Genomic DNA, 15,821 nt, shown 5'->3' with positions numbered 1-15,821 from the left:
AATAAAATGCGAAACTTACTTTTGAAATGACTGAAATAAACGATTACAGTCTATAAGTCGACGTTCAGCAGTAACTTTCCATTACAGATGATAATGTTCTAAATTGTAATCACAATAGGTAAATATACGGTTTTAAAATTGTAATTTGTTTATTTAATACATGTTAAGACTTAAGACCGATAAGACGTTATGTCCTACGACCTACGACTACAACTAGACTAGTGAAATAAATTAGTTATACCCTATAGGTTGTGCATAAGAGATTACGGTTGATATTAATTGGAGGTAAGGTCATAAATTGTTACCTCCAACGTATGAATATTTATCGGTTCCGATTATAACAGTTCGAAATAAACGGGAAGGGGGGGGGGTTAACACCCAACGACCCACCCAGGCAACGCCACTGTTTGTTGTATAAATATTAAATTATATAGACTAACACATTACACGTCTACACAAGACACACCGTGTTGCTGCATGAATAATCACTAAACATTTGAATGAATCAGTGGTGAGATAACTAACTTTTGATCATGATTTCGTGACTCATAAATCATAATTGGTCCATTAAATATAAATTTTAATGTATTTTTATAGTTGTATGTGATATTAAGTATAATAGGACTTTAAGAGAGTTGAGTAACCTTGATTTTCCAGCATTTATTATAAATAATAAAAATGTACAAACTATTCTCTTATAGTCTTATAAATTAAAAGTATTATATTAATATGAAGACATAGTTATGTAATACCTAATATTTTGATTTATAATACATATTCAAATTAAATTAATCATTTGTTAGACAAAAAAATAATAGTAAACAAAAATATAAAATATAAGTTTAATTTAATTTAGAATGTTATTTTGAATTACCGCCATAAAAGGGGTATCTAGTAGATCAAGGGAGATCTAAACGTAAAATGAGTAATTTAGATCCCCGGCTAAGATATTGTCAACTAGTTCCCTATGGTTATTTAGATCCCCTGTCAATTAGATCTCTTAGTGTCATTTAGATCATGGGGATCTATTTGGACGGTGATCTAGGTGGCCGTTCACCATTATAACCACTGAGATAGATAAGAATATTATTTATATCAATGTATTAAATAATACATTATTCTTAATTATTTTTAACAAATTTTAAAATCATTTGTAATTAATTCTAATTGGTTACTTTTTGAATGTTTATACTTTTTTTTTTTTAGAAGTGTTATAAAGAAAACTAACATAATATGTGTATAAAATTATAACACTTCTAAAAAAAAATACATACAAACATTCAAAAAGTAACCATTAAGAATTAATTTTAAATGGTTTTAAATTTTTTTAAAAATGGCTCTTATTCAGTCAATTTTGAACTTAAAATTTACTTAAAATTTGTAAACTGTATATCACAGAGAAATAGTTAGTGTACATTATTTTTTATCTGAAAGAGATAACATTTTACATTATTATTGGTACAGAGGTATAATGAATGTTACCATAATCTCTCAAAATAGGTTCAATATGGTTGAAGTGAACATTGAAAGTTGTTGTGATGATTTAAATTTTGTTTTAAATAATATTTTTAATGTTATAATTGTCAATCCGTCTTCAAAGGAATAAGGATGATGTTTTAAATAAAATAAAATCTGGTGAATTAAAAATAGTTAGTGATCTGAAGCCTTTTGTTTTAAAAAGACTTGGCTTGAAACCTGGTAATCGAGCCACACCCCAAAAAATAGAAGGTGTAAAATTACATAAATATTTAATAAGTATTTTATCTACTAAGGTTTTTAAAAATATTTCATTCCCTAATTATTTTGTAAACGATCTAAATGTTTTATTAAATTTTGTAAAAAATAACGGATTACCCTTATTAAAATTCAATGAAAAAAAACATATGTTTTGATAATGAAGTACCTGAGAAATCCAGAACTACGCTAGAAATTTGAGGTGTTACTAGGGTTTTAAAAAATGGTGAATTTTGACTAAAAATGAGAAATTCTCACTTAAAAACGAGAAATTTGAGAGCGAGTTGGAAATCTGAGTTTCTTAAAAAAATGGTAAAATACAGATAATCCATTGAATTTGTTAAAAAATTGTATACAAAAACTTGAAAATTTCATAACCTGGATTGACGAAAATTGTGAGAGAAGTAGGTCATTTTTTCTCCTGAAAACGAATAAACTTTCTCTTAAAAGGAGTAAAAATTGTTAAAATAAAATATGATAAATTCTACTATATACCTTACCTTGGTAAAAATGATACGTTAGTGATTTATGATTTCTGATTGAGAAAATTGGTAAATATTTGATTTTAAAAATTATTTTTTTGGTTGAACGCTTCTGCAGTTCTGCCCCTATAAAATAGTAGGAAAAAACTATGAAAAATGGTGCTTTCTGGTGGATAAATGATGGATATTTCTGCTTAGAAATTTATGAAAATTTTAGAATTGTGATTTTAGTAATGATTTAGGGTATATTTTAATGAATTGTCCTAGTGTCCCTATTACTACTTTATAAGCATAATAATTAATAACTTTTACTCTTCCTACTAATCCCACTACAAAATAAATAGTCAATGCTGGACTATCCCAGTTAAATGATTTATCACCTATCTTTATTCTATACCTATATTATGTCTACTCATCTGATCTGCTCAGAAAAAGTCACACAACTCTTGAATTCTATAGCAACTTATGCTTCAACCTAATACGAATTAATATATAAAATTAATATAGTTAAATTGGTCACCCTATATATATATACTTACAAAGATACAACTTATTATTATAGAAATGGGTATTATTCTATTATAGTCAAATATATATAGTTTTGATTTCTTAAACAGTGATATGTCTATTTGGAATCATCATACCTTTTATAAAACATTAAGTAGGTAGTAATGTTAACAATATATAACTATTATAACTATAGTAAATAACAGTAGCAAGTAGGTAAAGTAGCTTATATAATAAGTGGATATTATGTAAATAATATATACCGTGGACGATGATGGTCATCAATAAGCTGAATTTATATACATAAAAGTATAGGTACAGCATACATGTTTAATGTTTATATATTTACAACATATAAATTTGTGTAGGTATATCGTATAAATATTTGGTATATAGTATGTATATAATGATTATGCTTTTGCAGGCAAATATATATAATTTTGATTTTTTGTGTGTTTGGAATTGTCATAGTATTAGGTATTATTAATAACACATTAATGTGTGTATAATAAGTAAGGTAGCTGATATTATATTATTGATTCAATGCATTCAAAGTAAAAAAAAAAAAACTAACATTTCCGTCTCAACTCTATAATATAAAATTCTAACTTCTAAGGTACCTACCTATTACCTACTACCTAGGTAATAATAAATGGAACAGTGGATACCCATAATATATTAATAATATACTGCTAATATATGTATAAATATCGCCGATAGTATTGGTATCAATGATTACTATTTTTTAGATTTATTAGGGCCGGATTAAGGTTTTTGCCGCCCATAGGCTAAAATAAATTTACCACTTAATTTACAAATTTAAAATTTGGTATTTCCGCCGTATTTCGTTTCGCCTGTTAAAATTTGCCGCCTTAGGCTTTAACCTAAACAGCCTAAGCGGCGTAATACGACCATGGTCATCACGACTTTATTAAGTGAAGATCAATTATAATTATCTACAAACGTTATACATTTACCTCATAATATTATTATTGTTTCATTTTAATATGCAAGATAACTACATTTGAATTCGATTTTAATATCTTATATCTTAAATATATTTATTTTAGGAATATATACTATATATTTTAATAATATCTATATTGTATTTATACATTTTAGTTATTGAGCTATTATAGTTTATGCTAGTTGCTAGTACCTAGTTAATGAAAATAAATAAATATTATTAATGTAGTTGTATAAAAAAATGTATTTTCCACATTAAAAATATTATGTTTTTAAATAATTATTTGATATAGAATATTGTAAATTATAAATAGTATTAAAACAGTACCTAATATCAAATATACATTTTTTTTTTAATAGATATTATTACTTTTTAATTATTTAATACTACTATATTATATTATCATATAACGCATTCTTAAGTCTATAAAATGGAAAATAATAAAACTAATTTACTATCTGACATTCGAAAAAGTTAAATGAATTCAGCAATTCCCAACAAGTTCTCAAATAATAACCCTGCTGCAGACTATTACCAGAATCTATGTGTGGTGAAGTTGAGGGAGGAATAATTAAGACTTTTATCTTTATTAATTTATTTTATTTTTATTTATGTTTTTATATATGTATTTATTTAGGTATAAAAAAGTACAAGTTTGCATTTACAAAGTACCTTACTATTCCTATAGCCTATCTATATATATAAAAAGAAGTGTACATATTGAATAAATTTTATAGCTCAAGATCGACCAAACTGATTTCTAAAAATTTCAGGGTATATTAAGATTGATAAATAGATGGATGCGATAAGTGGTTCCGGAGTTATGGTCTCTTAAATGCACAAAAAAAAAATTAATTTTCAGTAACCCATGGTAACAATTTTAACAAAAAAAAAAAATTAAAAGTACTGATTGTTATTATTATTTTATTTTCGGTAACCATGGTAACAATTTTTTATTATAATTATTAATTATTTTCCCCGTTTTTGTAACATTTTTCACTGATTCACTCCTATTGGTCGCAGGAGAAAGTTCTTATGTAATACAATTTTAAGAAAATCCACCAGAAAAGTACGGAATCTGGATGTAAAAAAAACAACATTGTTAGACCCAATGATGTCACTGTCCACTGTCCAGCAAGAAAATAAGCTATATTTTTGTTTATTATAAATTTAAAATTGAATTAAATAATTGTAGACCTATTGTTATATTTTGTCAAAACCATAACAACAAAAAAAAAAACCTAACCGTAAATCTCAAAATCACAGTAATAGACTAACATAATAAGTTATATCAAGTTTTATTGTTTTACCAACAATATAAAAACCACGATATGGCACATTATTGTTTTTTATCCACCATATTAAAAAAAAAAATTGATATAACTTTGAAACTTAAGGGTAAGAAATTATAAAGTACACATCTCGCGGGGTCCTCAATCCATCACAGGTGGATTGCCTACATAATTATATACTTCTGGTATAATCATAAGAGGGACTATAATATTATTACTTAACTAACTCACTGATAAACGTAGGGTGTGAACAATGATAGATCAATGCTTGCAATTTATACGGTACATTCGTACAATCGTACCACAAATTTAGTGTGCAATAAGAAAGTATTTTACAAAATTCGCATTTTAAAGTAGCGCTTACACAAGTTTTTTGAAAATTAAAATAGTCAATGAAAATGTCTGAGTTTTAAACACCGTTAAACCGAATATCAAATAACAAATTAATCAAAATTCGAATCATATTACAGAATTGGCATTTTAACGGGCAACGAAGTGCACGGGTTCAACTTTTATGTATAATATTATGTGTATACTAGTATACTACGTCCAACCATATGCAATATTATATTCGTCTGTACGTGATATACGTCATCTATAATACCTATAACCTATAATGGTTATGTTATTATAGGCAAATAATATATAGTTTAGATTCCTTAAACAGTAATATATTTGGAATTGTCATATTAACATATTATTACCTCTAATAAAAAATGGAATCGGTTATCTATACTATTATATTAAACCAATGCATATACAATTTAAAAAATAATATTTCAGTTATAATTCCATAACCTGCAAGGTAATATAATAAGTTAATACACATAATATACCTATGACAAATATATTACAATTACATAAATAGGTAAAATATGTTGCCAAAGTTGGTGGTGATCACATGAACCTCCAAAGTTGAAGCTTAACTCACTCATTCGTTTATGTCGTAAATACAACAATATTATAAAAATTCAAAATCATGCTGCAGAATTGTGATTATCTATCGTTTGCGTACAATGTTCTCCAATGGATTGGTGTGCTTCCCCCTAGTGACTCGACGAAGTGGACGCGTCGAGTTTTTAACTTTTATAGATCTATAATTTTTATCATCCTAACCTTGTTCACGACTCTGATGACGGTCCAAATGTTTGTCACCACCGAACTAACAATATTGGCAAGGACCATAGATATTTGGACCATGTTTTTCTCGGGTCTGTACAAATGGATTTATATGACGGTGTTCAACTGGGAATTTGCCCATCTTAAATTCGCGCTGGCACAATTACAAACTCAAGGATCGAAGGCGTACGGACGCTCGGCTGATGTGTTTACTGCCGACTATTTAAAACAAACGAAAAAGATCAGCTATTGGTATTTATTCAGCGGTTTTGTTGCGGGTTTTTTTATAATCGTCAGTCCTCTGTTGACATATTCAAAAGGGTAAAGTGAATGAAATTTTCTTCATTGAATTTTAAAATGTTATTATTTATTTTTAATTTTGTTTATTTTAGCAATTATTAATTTCTCCGATAACACTACAGACTAGATAAGATTCCTCTAGGGGCAGCCATTGGGTGGTTGCATTCAAAACTACACCTTTTGAATTTCGAATCTAGAAGAGTCGATAGAAAAATAATAAACATATTATCGATTCATTGTAAATAGCTAAATACTGCGCATTATAGTTCATTAGCAGCAAACCATTAACCAATAATATACTATAAATGACAACACGTTTACCATATTAACAATAAGTTAGGAAGTATTCAAAGAATTCAATCTCTGTCTCTAAAGTTTCAGTTAGTAATCTACAGGGAAAGTCTGATTAGTTCCCGATACTGTAGGTCTTTATTCCTGCTAATAGCAAAAAATCCACTTCTATATTAAACTATACAGGAGGAACACTAGTCAGTTTGTGTTATTTAGTTTATATTATATTTAAGCGATTGACAAAATCTGTTTATGCAATTTTTCTAATAATTACCTATTGTATATATGTATGTATTTTAGTGATCGGTCCAATTTTCAATACTACAACGATCCAAAAAGCTACCCTTTGAGTTGTTGGATGCCATTTACGTTGAACGAAAATTGGATGTTTTTAACAATTTTTGTCTGCCATTCTATTGCATTGTTTTTAATTGTGCTTGTGTACTTGGGCATTGATACATATTTTTTTGGAGCAATTTATGCTGTTGGCGGTCAAATCGAATTACTAAACACATCTTTAAATAATAACGAAAACACTTTAGCACAATGTAAGTATTATATTATTGTATTATAATATTACAAACTGGTTAAAATTTGCGAAAATGTAGAGACTGTCGCAAGAATAACTCGTATGAAGGTCTTTGTATTAAAATTTCAAGACTTTTTACTTAAAAATAAAAATTTTATCTCACAAACGGAATTAAACTATAAAAGAAATTTTCAAATCTTTATAGGTGAATTATAGGCAGCTATCAAAATGTTTTTTGAAAATTATACAACGTCTAAAATTGTTAAAATTGCATTCTATAATCGTTTTTAAATTACAATAACAAAAAAAAATTACAGTCAATTTTGTGGATAATTTGTTCAGCATTTTTACTGGTGATTAGTGACTGAAAAGTTATACATACTTCAATCATCTTAAAAATATTTTTAAAAAAAATTTGTTGATAATTATTTTTATTTTATGTCTCATTATCCCTATTACACAAACTTTGGTAAAAAATGAAAAAGTCTTTATTCACTTTTCAATTCGTTACTATTTTGTAAAATCTTTCAGATAAATATCGAATTGAACAGCTATTTAAAATGTATTTAAGTGGCTTATACTTCACTAATACTACTTAATGTTTCCTAGCAAATTTTTTTTAAAATTATTATGAAATTAAACTACTACTGATATCAGTGATAGAAAATTTTACCTATGAAATTAGGTGGTAAATTTATTTTAGCCTATGGGTGGTTAAAACCTTAATCCAGCCCTGATCATCATCATGACAAACTCACAACTTCCAATATCACTAATTACGAAAAAAACTAAACCCTTTTGATACAATTGGTAGTCAAAATAATGTCTAATTAAATAAATACCTATACCTAGTTATTTATAGTCATATCATTAACTGGATATAGACACTTTCTTTTTGAAGAATGTTTATATAATATCTAATAAAGTAATAAATAATATAATTGATCAATGTAATGAATATTCCATTTAATTTATCAATTAGTATGAATGATGATATCTAAAATTATTGATGAATAATCTTAGATATAGTTGTAAAATTGACGGACCTGCGCGGTGACGTATTATCCCCGGATGTCGGCTTAAAATTTGTGACATAAGCTTTTTACAGTTGAAAATGTTTCGTGTACGAACCAGACTTCTGTTTTTACTGAAAAACAAAAAATGAGATGCTACTCGACACTCCGAGAGTGTGTTAAACATCACATCCTAATCCTTGAGTGAGTATTCAATTTAAATAAGTAAAATTCAATATTTTACATCAAATTGTATAACTTTATAGCTACAATATGACTATATCATAATATTATGTAGGTATGTTTCGATTTATTAGTAGGAACCAATATTTAAACTATTTGTATGATCATATTTTAGTTGTTATTTGTTTGTTTTGCAGTTATATAAAAAATATACGTAAACTGTTTAGCACACTCATACTAGTGGATTATTTACATGGAATAACTTCAGTGACATTTGCATTATTTCAGTTAACGGTATATTAACTTTTTTTACTATAAACTAGCAGATGGTTATAATTTTTAAATCATCATAGACCCTTATCTATCAAACCTATATTATCTGATTATTATAGACCTTATATTATCCTTGGTAGTAGATAAACAAAGTTAAATAAAATAACTCAAAATGATTTGTTCAAATTTTGAGTTTTATCAACATTTCCAAAAAGTCATCTGATTAATAATTTACAGAAAAAAGTGTATTTATTATTATTTAAATATTAAAATTTGACAACACCACAGAATTCTATTATAGATAGTATAAACAAATCTATAGATTTAAAAATGTGATCCTTATAAATATACTTATCAATTTAAAAAATCAAGATTCGAATAAATTCATTATTAATAAGGTTACAATATATTTTTATAATTTTATATATTATTGGTTAATTAGCCTGTATGTAATATAATAATTTTGTACATCGATTTTTTTTTATACTTAACTAATAAATTAAAATAAATGATATCTTAATCATGATACAGCCAAACTCCCATGTAACGGACTTCTCACTTCTATTTAACGAAATTTTCTATTAAACGAATTATTTTTGTGAACCATGAATAATACGAAATTTTTTTATATATCGCGCCTGTGAGACTTCATTAAATAGAAGTTTCACTGTATTTTTAAAATCTTAAATATTTAAAAATAAATCAATTAATTTATTCCCTGAATAGTTTAAAAAAATTAATAATAATTAATAAAACAAAATAAATAGGGATTTTACTGATATTAGTATTTATTATTACTACACAGGAGAGTTACATATTATTTATACTTTTTATAATTTTTATTTTTACTACCTATTTATCCTATATCAGTAATCAGTTACGTATCGATTTTATATAATATAAACGGTTTATAATAAAACTGTTATGATTACTTGGAATATAATTTATTACAAATTATAAATTTTAGTCATAAAGATGTGTTTTAATAGTAATATAAATTTATATAATATTTGTAATTATCCTAAAATGACTAAATTAAACTTATTTAAAATTATTTTCCTTTTTCTGCATTTCAATTGTTTTTTTAAACCTATGCTTACCTAACTAAAAAATTTAATCTATTTAAATTATTATTTAATATGTTGGAATAAAATTATATAGTTTTATCACGTACATATCTATTTTATATTTATTTTAGATTAGTGCTAGTGTAATCGAAACAATCAGTGTAATCTGTTTCATTTGTGTGAGTGTGTGGCATCAATATCTCAACAATTTTTTTGGTGAATTTATTATACAAAAAGTACGGATAAACCTATAAACTTACCTAAATAATGTAATTTTACAGTTATTTGTGTTAATTTGCAGCAATTAAGTGTTTGCACAGCATTGTATAATGTTCCGTGGTGGCGATGCGATAAAAGAGTACGACAATTACTGACATTAATGATTTTAAGATCTATAAAACCAACTTTAATCACAGGATATTACATGTACAAATTAAGTTATGAGTCATTTATTTCAGTAAGATGATTTTTATTTAATTTTTTTTTACTTTACCTTCAGTCCACTAGTCCATATTGACATTATATGTAAACAATATAGGTAGGTACCTACCTTAATAAAGTATGCATAAAGCACAATAAGTAACAATATAGCCATATATAGGTACTATTAAGTTTTTGCTATCTGATTATAGCTATATATCTAATATATATCTTTGACATTTTTTTTCAGTTTGTAAAAGCACTATACACTTACTATATGGTATTAAGGCGAGTCAATACCAAGACATAAACATATAAAGTCGGGAATCTAATCAAAAAACATACAATTGTTTATCTAAATAAGATATTTTTGGACATGCGTAGTGCAAACTTATTACATACATTAGCAACAATTGTTTAATAACATATCACATCATCAGTGGCATCACGAACATTTTCTTCACAGGGGCAAATGTTGACGTTAACCAACCAACCAATCAATAAAAAACCTGCTGAAATACCTATGTACCTATTAAATATTAAAAATAATACATTATAAATTATTTATAATGATAGTTTAATACAAAAATATTGTAACGATCAAACAAAATTACTCATCCACCTAAAATTGTTTGAGGCAATTGCCCCAAAAAAATAAGCTTGTGACGCCACTTCACAGTATTTAATAATTGATACTGTAATAGGTACTCATATTACTGTTACACCTATTATAGTTGATTAATTTACACAAGTGTAAAGTTTAGATTTAACTATAATATAAGAAAATATAGAATATTTGAAAAAACTAATATTGTGAATTCTTAAAATTATAATATTTATATATATTATGTACCTATTATGTATGAAACGTGATGATTATTGATTACTATAATCAGTGGCGTGGTGTGGAATCATCAGTAATGTAATGTGTAAGCAATGATCGTACAATACTATAATTTAAGTTAAACATCATAATAAACCTATTTAATATTAATAATAATATATATATTATTTTCGCTTTTTTAGAGTCCATATAGTCAATATAAAGTTTATTATCAAGAATATAAAGACATCTAATCAAAAAACAATTATTGAATTATTAGAAAAAATAAACTGTAGTAGAATGTAGAAAGTTATAATGATTTAATAATCTGCGTCCTATATGATATTATGATATCGTTATTTATCATCTGCTAAAATGATGATCTTAGACCATTCAAAGGATGTTACCCGAAAGTTAAATCTAGAGTCTAGACTATCTCTATAGAGATGTCAGATAGTCACCACTATACCAGTTAAAAATTAAATTAAAAAAAAAAAAATGATTAAATGACAATTTAATTTATTTTTAGAACTTAAGTCTTAAACAATTAAACTAAATAACAATTTAGTTCTAAGTAATATGCGAGTCTATTAAAAACATTGAACATATATCTTTTTAGGTTTTAGGTTGTTGAGACCATTTTACCAATTCCTCTCAATCCGTCCTTTTCTGCTGAATTAGTGCTGATGCAACTCTTTATGGTACATCTATAGTTGGAATAGTTGCATACGTCTTTTTCACTTCGTTTTTCAAACAGTTTTCCTAGTGACTTCGTACTAGCTAGTTAACTATACAAACTATTTAATCTATTTTCGCTGCTTCTTATTTTTAATCTCTCTTGCAAGTCATTAAAACTTTTTAACAACTAATTTATGTACCTACCTACTCAAAAATACGAAATAAAAACAATAATTTTTATTTGTAAATATAATTATAACGTACCTAGCTAGTAGTGTATTTAACTTTTTAACGAACAAATAAAAAAAAAGGAAATAAATAAATAAATAAATAAAAAATAAATGGGTTAAAGCCTTATTGAACAATAGGTATTTAGTATAGCTGATACAATAAATAAAAAGAATATAAATACGTTCAAGCCTTCAAGGCTTTGGAAAAAACTAAAAACAAGCTATAAAAAAGGGGGGAAACATCGATATAAGACAACACAATAAACCATCGTTTCTCAACCTTTTTAGTGTCTCGACCCCCAAAATAGGTATAAAGGTATGGTCAATTACTTCTCGACCCCCTCCATCTTTATTAAGTAAAAATTTGAACAATAAAAATATCCTATCGTATATTAACCAAACGAAATATAACATTTTAAATATCAATTTATAAATAAATACTATATCTATAGTGACTTAAGTTTATCAAGTTTGAACGTAATGTCTCGGATCATCAAGAATTCCTATTAATGGAAAAGTGCCCGATTTATTGATGAGATATATACCTACATTTAATCGACTGCTTATAATTGTTATTATTAATTTCATTTTTGTGTTATTTATGTTCAGTAAAAAGTTTTAAATATTTAAATAAAAAGTTATATTTTATAAATCAGCTTTTAATTATGTTTGACCTACGCGACCCCCTGGTTGAGAAACACTGCAATAAACTAATAGAGGAGGATACGAGATGGCCAATTTGTGCATAGATAGTTTAAATGCGAATGTCACTGGCCGCCTCTGCAGCGTTATCACAACCGATCCCATTACGGGAAGACGAGGGCTCGTTTTGTTCGGGCGCGCGATGCGATTATCACGAAGCGGCAGGCGAGGGCAGACAGCTTTAGTCACGAGAATGACGGTTGACAGCTGGCGAGCGAATATAGTGCGCGGTGCACACGACGACTCTTCGACGGGCGGCTGAGACCAAAACGGTAGGTACGGAACGAACGAAGATTTGAGACACAACGCACCGCGATCCCGATATTCTTCCTAAGGTTTCGCCCCTGACAACCCATATAGTCGGCCTCGTCTGTCGTCCGATAGCAGCCCGTCTCGCGCCGCCGGACCCTGTGAAACGAAGAGTTCCCGCGTGTCCGACGCCGTTGACGTCCTTCTCTCCAACTCAAAGTAATATCTCGTCAATCACCCCGTGCCAAAGTCTCTGCCACCACTGTCGTATAGTCGCCAGCGCCGATACCAATCGTCGTTCCTCGCGACAAAAGCAGCTGGGCGCCAGAGTGGTCGATCGCATCGCCGACCGAGCGCGCGAATTCCACCGGTGGCCGGAGAACGTGCTCGGGTGACATACAACTGCCGGGCACCTCCCGTGCTCGGTCTCGTATCCCCCTTCTTACTTTGTGCCGCCGTAGTCCTGACCAATGTCATCGGCGAAGGGGGTGGAGTGCCCGACGACGACATCAGCTGCTCATCGTAAGCGCACACTAGTGACGACACAACGACATCAACACGTCGCGACGCGTTTTACATGCCGCCACGCTGTCGACAATCGGTCTCTTCTCGGTTTTTGTATTGTTATGTTGTGTCGTACGGTAGCATTGGCTCGCCTGCCAGGGTTAGGTTCCATATCCGCGATATACTTCCACCACCTTTGGATAAAATTACATGTATGAAAATGTTATTGTTTTGACTAGGGTCTCGTCGAAGCTTGCAATGGGCACGACTGTTACATGTTATTGAATTATACCTAGGTAACATAAGTAGGTATTATTCCATGAAGAAAGGTATTCAAACAGTTCGAACTAAAGTTAAGACAATTTTTCTGATATCATCATTTTAAGTTTGTAAATGTTTGTGCATTATACGTACTTTATTTATAACATGGTATGTGGTATTGAACTTAATTCGAGATCCAAAATAAAAACGAATGAGGTGTTAAGGTTATAATCAAAAAATATAATAGTAAATCTAAATATCATATTTTTGATCAAGTAACATTTCAAATAACTTATAAATAATAATTGTATGGTATTTTATTAGAAGTTAAGACTTAACTATATGAGGAAATATAAAACATTTATAAAATAATAAAAATTGTAATTATATTCCATAATTTAGTATTCCAATGGATAATTTCCTAGTTAAACCTATAATTAAAATATCATATTTTATTAGTTATACTAATATGGATATGGATTTATTACCTAATTATTATCTGTTTTTGTATACCACTGTCCACTTTATTTAATATATTTGAATATTTAACAATGCAAATTTTAATATTTTTTAATATTAAAATATCAATTTATCATGCAATATAATAATAAAGGTATTTTAATGATGGTACCTTAACTTTTAATTCTAAAAGTACTAATGATCTGAGACAAAATGTTAGTTGTCCTCAGAAATATCTGGTCATTATTGTTTTATTTTATTAACTTTCCAATGGGTGCAATTGTATAATTCTAATATGTACAATTTAATACTTTATTTTGGTTTGTAATTATCATTAAGTAGTAATCTATTTTACATTACTCATTTTTACTATGTTATGAATTTATATTTTTTTAAATTCATATAAATAATCTTTAGCCTTTAGGTTGTCAACTACTATTTACTACTGTTTTTAAAATAGGTATAAAGGTATATAAGGTATAAAAATAAAAAATAAATAAATTTTAAAAATAAAAGTAATCATAAAAACATTATTTTAAAATTAAATAACAGATACTTTAATTGAATACATAGGTGGTTACATAACACATAATAAATATGACCAAGTCAAATTGTAGTCCAAATTTTCATATGCTTACAGTTTAAACAATTTAATTGATTAGCATCGGAACATCGTTTAATGACTGGACAGCTACCACAAGGCAAAAAGCTCACAGCAATTCGGTTCAATAAAGTTTTAGTGGAACGGTACTCTATTTTTCCTTCAGAGTTTACACGTTTTGCAGCTAGACCGTCATACACTAATAGGTCAAGTATGGATATTATATCCTCCACGGTGAGTCTCACTTTGCTAATACCAGTTTTTGATATAAACTCCAATACACGATCAGCAGTAGCGTATGACGTGTTATACTTAACTAATGGACTGCGTATAGTGGTGTTCTTTAAGGCTTTTGACTTTTTTGCTTCCAAGAACTTGTAGCTGTGTTTAGTGAGTATCTCAATAAATTCGGACTCAAATTCTTGATTGGAGTACCATGCACCACCTGTAATGGAACTGTCAGGTTCCAAGTCAAATAACATGTATACAATTTTCCTGCTAGCGGCCACTGACTTGACGGCTTTTATGGCTTTTTTTGTTTCCAGTGACTTGAGAATCTTCTTGAGTCGTGGCAGACCCAAATTGGATTTAATGCGTACGTCCCGTATCCATATGCCCTTTCTACCCGAATCACGTATCAAATTAAACACGACCAGCTCCTCAGTGTTGGCATCCCCTGGTGTAGACGTAGTCGGCCCTTTATACTTGTACCTAAGAGTGTCTTTTACCTTGTGCAATGTGATTGCGTTGGACGTGATCAACTTGTTGACCACGTCTACGCGTTCTTCGATTGTTAACACAGGACATGCTCGGGTAAGATCCTCGTCGGATACACCTTTGTTGCCGGAGTTCTTGATAATTTCGAGAACGCGCTGTTCAGCGGTTTCCGGTTCCCGAGCTTTCTTGGCCGCCGGAGCAACATCGGTCAGATTGTCACTGTGACCACGTTTGACGGCTGTCGACATCACTAGTCACTACATCAGAGACGGGATACACACAAAACGTGTTGAAAGCAATAAATTCAAATGTTGTTGATTGCTTATGATAATTGATAAGCCGAACTCTTATCACGAGGCCGAACTGTACCCATTCCTGTCGCTGCCAACTATTAAATATTTGACAGTGTAACCAACGAAC

General features: G+C 28.7%; 2 protein-coding genes across 2 annotated transcripts; one reads left to right on the top strand and one right to left on the bottom strand.

Annotated features, from left to right (window-relative positions):
- Positions 1-4,267: 4,267 nt before the first annotated feature.
- On the top strand, positions 4,268-11,262 carry LOC114123956 (odorant receptor 10a-like). Its single transcript, XM_027987099.2, has 7 exons — positions 4,268-6,422; positions 6,993-7,240; positions 8,330-8,438; positions 8,615-8,711; positions 9,889-9,993; positions 10,059-10,214; positions 10,428-11,262. Exons 1-7 carry the CDS (start codon positions 5,962-5,964, stop codon positions 10,485-10,487), a joined length of 1,236 nt encoding a protein of 411 aa, XP_027842900.2. The 5' UTR covers positions 4,268-5,961; the 3' UTR covers positions 10,488-11,262.
- Positions 11,263-14,613: 3,351 nt separating this feature from the next.
- On the bottom strand, positions 14,614-15,726 carry LOC114123962 (probable DNA-directed RNA polymerase III subunit RPC6). The gene has a single exon (XM_027987106.2). It carries the CDS (start codon positions 15,647-15,649, stop codon positions 14,690-14,692), a length of 960 nt encoding a protein of 319 aa, XP_027842907.2. The 5' UTR covers positions 15,650-15,726; the 3' UTR covers positions 14,614-14,689.
- Between the last annotated feature and the right edge of the window lie 95 nt (positions 15,727-15,821).

The sequence above is a fragment of the Aphis gossypii genome, chromosome 1 (genome assembly GCF_020184175.1).
Source record: "Aphis gossypii isolate Hap1 chromosome 1, ASM2018417v2, whole genome shotgun sequence".
NCBI lineage: Eukaryota > Metazoa > Arthropoda > Insecta > Hemiptera > Aphididae > Aphis > Aphis gossypii.
Note: the sequence above shows the minus strand (reverse complement) of the source record. Positions and strands in the feature narration are given on the sequence as shown.